The sequence below is a fragment of the Calidris pugnax genome, unplaced genomic scaffold, assembly GCF_001431845.1.
Source record: "Calidris pugnax isolate Ruff unplaced genomic scaffold, ASM143184v1 scaffold211, whole genome shotgun sequence".
In the NCBI taxonomy this organism is placed as follows: Eukaryota; Metazoa; Chordata; class Aves; order Charadriiformes; family Scolopacidae; genus Calidris; species Calidris pugnax.
In genome coordinates, this window is record NW_015091083.1 from 8,784,133 (window position 1) to 8,791,537 (window position 7,405).

General features: G+C 43.6%; 1 protein-coding gene across 3 annotated transcripts in view; it reads left to right on the top strand.

Annotated features, from left to right (window-relative positions):
* Positions 1 to 6,679, top strand: part of EIF5 (eukaryotic translation initiation factor 5) — a 7,441-nt gene extending 762 nt beyond the window's left edge. For 2 of the 3 annotated variants that reach the window (XM_014957584.1, XM_014957585.1), the window contains 10 exons: positions 1,670 to 1,949; positions 2,223 to 2,304; positions 2,532 to 2,704; positions 3,011 to 3,122; positions 3,804 to 3,943; positions 4,309 to 4,467; positions 4,650 to 4,811; positions 4,953 to 5,117; positions 5,380 to 5,514; positions 6,268 to 6,679. In XM_014957584.1, coding sequence (XP_014813070.1) covers positions 1,878 to 1,949; positions 2,223 to 2,304; positions 2,532 to 2,704; positions 3,011 to 3,122; positions 3,804 to 3,943; positions 4,309 to 4,467; positions 4,650 to 4,811; positions 4,953 to 5,117; positions 5,380 to 5,514; positions 6,268 to 6,360 — 1,293 coding nt within the window. In that variant the 5' untranslated portion in view covers positions 1,670 to 1,877 and the 3' untranslated portion in view covers positions 6,361 to 6,679. Of the gene's footprint in view, positions 1 to 293; positions 1,117 to 1,669; positions 1,950 to 2,222; positions 2,305 to 2,531; positions 2,705 to 3,010; positions 3,123 to 3,803; positions 3,944 to 4,308; positions 4,468 to 4,649; positions 4,812 to 4,952; positions 5,118 to 5,379; positions 5,515 to 6,267 lie in introns of those variants that run through there. The other variant, XM_014957586.1, reaches the window with a different exon arrangement.
* Positions 6,680 to 7,405: the final 726 nt, after the last annotated feature.

Sequence of the window (7,405 nt, forward strand, 5' to 3'; positions counted from 1 at the left end):
GGGGGGCTCCTCTTCTTCAAGGGTTCGCCCTGAGGGGGGGACGTGGAAGGGGGAAGGTGGGGGCTGCGGGGCGTCTTCCCCCCCCCCACTCGCGGCTGGAGAACGCATGCGTGGCTGGAGGTGACTTCCCCCCCCATCTCTTCCAGGGCTGACTCAGTGCTTAATTGCTGCATTTATGACTCATCACAGGCCTGAGCGGGGCGGGGAAACGGGGCTTTGAAGCAGGGCGTTTTATCTTCCTTCCCGCTTTTTTTTTTTTTCCTCTGTGCATAGTATGTTGGGGGGGTGGGTTCTCGGGATGAGGTGTCCCAGGGACCGGGAGAGGGAGCTTTAGTCTGCGGCAGACAAAAGCTGTGAGCTGGAAGGAGGGGTGACCGCATGTTCCGTCTGAGAGCTCCTGCTCCCTCACCGAGGTACCTGCTTCCTCAGTGCCTTCTGCAAGCACGTGGTCGGGTCACATGCTGGCTCTTCTGAGACATTTTGGGGAAGGAAACCTCGTGCTTGAAGCAAAGTCCGCGGTGCTCTTTTTGCTGAGGAAGGACAGAAATCCCTCTGGGCTTACACAGAACACAAGGCGCATACAGATCTGTTTGCTTCTTCTGTAAAGAATTTGTGAGCCTGGCAAGGAGGGATTCAAATTGTGTGGAATCCGTAGACATGCTCTTATGCATAAATGCTAAAAATGTTATTTTGATGTGTCAACGCTTCTGTCATTAATGATAGCAACATGATGACGTGTCAGAATAGCCGTGCTGTCGTCAGGGTTGCCCGTGTACTCAGCCAGTTGTGGCTTAAGTACTCTTAGATCTGATTATAGAGACACATGTTAATTTAAATATGTAAATACTGCTTAAGGCAACTTTAATAATAGGATTCATGCTACTTCCCCTTCCTCTCCCTCCCCCCTTCCCCTAAGAAAAAAAAAATCAACTGGAAAATCGGCTGCACTGCTCTGTACCTCTGCATTGCTAGGCTTTCTACAGTGAAGCAACTTATGTCAGACTTAATCAGGCTTATTGTTAAGTCAAAACTCAACAGAAGCTGCTATGAGAATCCATAAGTGAGAGGGAGAATTACCTAATTTTCAACTCTTTTCTACTCCGATCAAAAAAACTGGTAAGCCATGTAAAAATTATGTTGGGCTACAGATTGCTGCTGCTTCATCTTACTGGTATTTCTCAACATTATGACAAGAGCTTGGTTTATGTAATAGGTTCATGCTGTTGTGTGGAATTTGAAACTGTTTTCCCGATCTTTCTCCTGATTTCCTTTGCTCTGCAGCCTGAAAACGTATCACGTGACCCTCTTGGTGCAAGAGCCATTGGTCTCCAAATCAAGCAGTGTTCCTTTTCCTTCCTTATTGATCACAGCAGTCCTTCAGGAGTTAATTGTACAGAAAATAGTCTTAAGCCGTTGAATGTTTTTTGGGTAGTGAGAAACAAGAGGGTGGAAAGCTCCGTGGTGTAGTTGAGGCAGAGTTACTTAGCAGTACAATTCAAGGCTATTGTTTTCAGTTCCCCAAGTTGAAGAAAACCATAGCGTGAAGAGTGTACGTTTTTTTTTTTTCCTTTTCATGCTAAATATAACCTCTTACGTAGTTCCATAGCAAGACCTGATTGGTGCACATTAAGATAAACTTCATTTCTCTTCTGTTTATTAACACTTGCAGAGCTGTTGCGCAGCCACTGGTACCTGTATTGGGGAAACATAGCATACAAGCAAGAACCTTACAGCCTCAGTGGCGAAAATTTTTTCATGTCAGAGACCGAGAACTCTTGCAGTCGTTTATGTCATCCCGTCTTCTCCAGACAGAAGATACCAAAAAACTGCAATCAAAGATCTCTTCATCTTATTGATAAAGCTACTAATAAGGCAAAATGTCTGTCAACGTCAACCGCGGTGTTTCAGATCAGTTCTATCGCTACAAAATGCCCCGTCTGATTGCCAAGGTAATTTACTAACCGTTAGTGGTAAGTAGGTGGTGTTTCTTCCCACTTGCTCTCTTGATAGAGGAAGAGAGGTGTGAGATGATGATAATGCTTAACCAGTCAGAGGGCAAAGAGGGTGTCTGCTGCTTTCTGTCCAGAGAAAGTGCACGTTAGCTTTTCTAAGAATGCACACTTCAAAGCAGAACTTTAATGTAGTGAAATGGGGAATAATATGTGGTGGGTTTGGCTGTTGAAGTAACTTAAAATCTTACAACACTTTTTTTTTTCCTTTAGGTGGAGGGCAAAGGAAATGGAATAAAGACGGTTATAGTCAACATGGTTGACGTTGCAAAGGCGCTTAATCGGCCTCCAACGTGTAAGTAGTCCAGAGTGGCACAGTGTTTCTTTTATGCTTTTTTTGTTTGAAGTGGTAGTGTTAAGGAATTAGGAAAGCATTACTACCATTCTTTCAAGATTTGTAAGAAAACAAGTGTGATTATCTCAAGATGAAATAGTACAAAAAAGCAATGGCATATTTACTTGCTTTTAAAAAGTGGCAGCAAAGACATGACGACAGTGGTGTTTATTATGCTTTCCTTACAGATCCTACCAAATTTTTTGGTTGTGAGCTGGGAGCACAGACCCAGTTTGATGTTAAGAATGACCGTTACATTGTCAATGGATCTCATGAGGCGAATAAGCTGCAAGACATGTTGGATGGATTCATTAAAAAATTTGTTCTCTGTCCTGAGTGTGAGAATCCTGAAACTGATCTGGTGAGTTCTCTCTGCATTAATGGTAGCACAATGGAAACCCTTCATTAGATGTTTATGGAAGTGGTGCAAAGTTAATAGATGACTTGAATATGTAGGAAGAGAAAATGTACCCTTTGGGAAGGTTTGACATTTAGAATAGTTGAAAACTTCTTTGCTGCTTACAAATTTCACCTGTTGGGTGTGAGAAAGGACTATGCCAGAAGTTTAGATACTGTGGAGGTGACAATGTAAGCATGAGGTTTGGGCTTTAATGCATGATTGTTCTGTAAGTGGTGTGTTAACTGGAGGTTGTTCTCTTTTCTACAGCATGTCAATCCTAAGAAACAAACTATAGGTAATTCTTGCAAAGCCTGTGGCTATCGAGGCATGCTTGACACAAACCATAAACTCTGCACGTTCATTCTCAAAAACCCACCTGGTAAGTGTGTTTCCTTATTTGGTGGGGGTAAAGGGAACTTCTTCAATGTGCTGCTAATGAAGTAGAAAACTTCATCTAATTAAAAGTGTAAAAAGGCTCCAGCACACTCCTAGAGTATGTTTGTGGGTCAGGATGGAGGTAGCCATGTTCATAGTTTCCACATGAGCATTCTCTTCCCTTGTGATCCTTCCCACGTAGAAGTATTTGTGAGGAGCTGGATCTGGCTGTGCAGGACAGAACTGAGGAGAGCTAGTCAGCAGGAGCTCATTGCATTTTTGCCTTTAACTCGGTGTGAAATAAAAGCAGTGCAGTAAATACCAACTGTGATGTATTTGTTCTGTGCAAGCAACACTCTGTAGTAAGCATCTAGTTGCCTGCTGCAATTTAAGCTTGCTAGAGTAGAAAAGTCTAACCTATTCCAGGGGTCTCTGCATTGTGAGGTCACCTGTTATATGGACTTGCACAACTTCACATCTTGATGAGAAACAAGACTTTTACTGGAATGAGAGGCTTTCCCAGCAGATGTAAATCTGCCCTGAGCAGTATCTGGGTTGGGTACTATACATAACTTACTGCTAATAAAAGCATCCAAATCCCTTTGGGGATTTGGCAGAGGTGCAGTAGTGCAGGGACTTCAGCTTTCTATAGTTCAAAGAATAAAAGATTAAAATTCACTTGCAGAAAGTGGTGAGACTGGTACAGGAAAGAAAGAAAAAGACAAGAAGAACAGAAAAGGCAAAGACAAAGAGAATGGTTCCGTGTCCAGCAATGAGACACTTCCACCCCCACCACCAGAGGAGATTACTCCTCCACAGGTTGTGGTAAGTAGAAGGGAAAGCAGGGAGATGGGTGGGTGTGGTGTCTGGCAAGGAATATCAGTGATTTAGAAGTTTTAAATCAGGGCGAGTCAGTGTTTCCAGTCAGTAGGTTCTTACTGTATCCAGAACTTCACTGCTGGAATAGAAGTATCTCTGTGTCTCCTCCTGTATAGCAGTTTTATCCACTGTTCTGTAACAGTATGTTTGCTCCTTTGACTTCCAAATCATAGCATAACCCTTTCATTCGGGGGAAAAAAAAGCACCTGTTTATAAAAATGCTCTCAAATCTGTATCTAGAAATAACACTTGCCTATTGCTAAGCTTGTGGTAAGGTTGTATGAACCTGTTGTTTTGGTTTTGTTTTTTAGGAGGAGGAGGATGATGATGACTGGGGTGAAGACACAACAGAAGAAGCCCAGAGGCGTAGAATGGATGAAATCAGTGACCATGCAAAGAACCTCACACTTAGTGAAGACCTGGAAAGAACAGTGGAGGAGAGAGTCAACATACTATTTGATTTTGTGAAGGTGAATAGTCTCTGGTTATTTGCATGGTAGCAGCTCTGCTGGAGTTGTACAAATGCTGGTTGCGAGCTGCTTAAGCTTCTACTGGAGTTCTGGTTCCACCAGTGGTGGGGAAGGAAGCATTGCAATAGAGCACTGATACAGGCCTCAGTAGCTTTAAAATGTTTGTATCCCTGTCTTTGCAGAAAAAGAAGGAAGAAGGTGTCATTGATACTTCTGACAAAGACATTGTAGCAGAAGCAGAGAGACTGGATGTGAAGGCTATGGGCCCACTGGTTCTCACTGAAGTCCTGTTTGACGAAAAGATTCGTGAACAGATAAGGAAATACAGGCGTCACTTCCTTCGTGTAAGTGGCCTCTTCTGCAGCCAGTGTAACAACCATTGGGTTGGCTTTTTGTAGCAAGTACTTGACTTTTTGTTGGGAGTAGAAGTAGCAGCTGTTTCTGGAGAGGAAAAAAGCTAATTCAGCTGTCTTTGCTTTCTCTAGTTCTGCCACAACAACAAGAAGGCTCAGAGATACCTTCTCCATGGCTTTGAGTGTGTGGTAGCCATGCATCAGTCTCAGCTTATTTCTAAAATACCACATATTTTGAAGGAAATGTATGATGCAGATCTTCTGGAAGAAGAAGTCATCCTTAGCTGGGCAGAAAAGGTAAGGGGTAGTACTTCCCATATCAGCCAAGTACTTGAATGCAGAACACTGCATCTGGTTTCTCCATTCGGGTGTAACTTCTTGTGCAGATGTCTTTAAACAACTGATCTGAGAGTTATTGTCTGGGAGAAACCTCCCTTTCAGAAAAGGGGTGCTCAGGGAGGGGGTTAGAGTTCTGAGTTTAGCTCTTGCTGTATTTGGGTATGATCTGACGTGAACTCCTTCAGTGTTCAAGCAAAATCTGTGTGCTCTTATCCTTCAGGCCTCAAAGAAATACGTTTCAAAGGAGCTTGCCAAAGAAATCCGTGTCAAAGCAGAACCATTTATTAAATGGCTAAAGGAAGCTGAAGAAGAATCTTCCGGTAATGAAGAAGAGGATGAAGATGAAAACCTAGAGGTAGGAAAGGCTCCCTTACTGTAAACCACTCCAAGGTTGCACTGTTCCTGCAGGCTCAGGTCTTGTACTTCATCTTGGTGCACGATAACATAGCTTTATGTGTTACTGTGCCTGTTGGGAACTGGAGGAACTCCACATCTCTAACTCCTTGTCAGCATTTTTGCTGCACAGAGTCCCTTGTCTACACAGGAGTGTTCCTGTGACACAACAGGGGCTTCTGAGTAGCCAAAGACAGCTCATTGTGAAACAGTGCAGACAGTCTCTTGCACACTCCTGGTTCATATAGTGGAAGATTGACAAGAGGTATTGTGCACAAAGCCTCGGGTTTTAGAGGAGTTAGTGGGTGTGTGTTTATTTAAGAAGCTGATTAAAGACCAAATGACCATTTTCCTCATGGTTTAGGCCTAGTTAAAATCTGTTCCCTACACACTCCAGCTGGCTGCAGCTGGGATTTTTTTTGCATGTGGACTTTTTGTTTGTTCTCCTCCCCAGTAGCACCTACCCTTGCTCCTGGATACGAGATCCCTCTCCTACAGCCAGACATGCACACCTCTGCCTTCTAAAGACAGGTGTTGAGGTGTAGCTGTAGTTTCAACATGCCTAACTTAAGCTCCTGTCGTCGTTGTGGTGCTGGGCAGTGCGCTGAGGGCTGTTGTGTGGGCGGGTGTTGCAATGCCTGATGTTAAAATCCTTCTAGTGCTTAATGAGGGTGGTGTAGGTGCTGTAGTAAAAGCGAGTGTCTTGTCTCCCCAGGTGGTGTACTCTACAACTGCCAGCGTACCTAAAGTTGAAACTGTGAAGCCTGCAAACAATAAAGATGACGATATCGATATCGACGCCATTTAAAGTGATGCAACGTTGCTTCCAGCATAATAATGCAAACTTCTCTGCATTTTCTGCCAGAAGTGTGACTTGTATGTGCACAAGCTGAAATGGCTTAACATCCTGCTACTCTTTGTACTCTAAAAAAAAAAAAAAAATGTATCTTTTTACTGTGACTGGTCTTGTGTAACTAAGCCTAATACCAAGGAGTCAGCACGTCGGTGAACTGATTTAGTTTGCAACTGGCATGTTCTGTTTCGTTATTCTAACTTGTGTTGGACTCATAGTTGGAGCACATTTATACAGTTGTGGAAATAAAGGATTTGGTTTTGGTCAATCTTCATTTGTGACTCTGAACTCCCTTCTTTCTTTTCCAAGTAAGTATTTACACAACTTGGCGAAACGTGCCAAGCTGGAGACAAAAATGATGAAAATCTCTTCAATGAGCCAAAAAAAATAGCCTTAAGAGGCTGTTGCAACAGTGGACGTTTGAAAGCTGGGTGAGAAGCGGCTGTTGGGTAATGTACAGCGTGCAGATCACAACTGCTTCAAACAGGGCAACTCTGGAGTCTCATCCTTGCAGGCTTTTTTTTTTTTTTTTATTTTTAAACAAAAAATTCCAGAGATTCGCTGCAGAAGTTTTGTTGTGGGGTTTTTTTTTCCTGAGGTTTTCAACTGCTCCATTAAATACAGTTTTTGGTGCTTTGACTGGAGGTGAGGGAACAGTACCTCTAGCTGGGGTGTGCTTGTCCTGTGGCGTGGCTGGCTGTGGCTATGGGTGCCACTGGCAGAGGAATTTGGGGTGGGGACAGGAGGGATCTGGGGAGCCCCTGAGGTACCTCTGGAATGGGGTTCTGTAGACCATAAATGCCAACATTGGAGGTACCTGATTCCTTTAGAAACCAAGTGCAAAGAGTAGCCTGGTCCATCAAAATCTGGAAATGGCTGTGACGTGGTGAGGGGTTTTGGGTGTCCCTGGAGTGTGGTTCATGCTGTGAGATCCAGTACTAAGAGGTTTTAAGAAACTTGAGGCTCCAGTGAGCGGTTTTTTTCCCTAATCGAGCTGTTT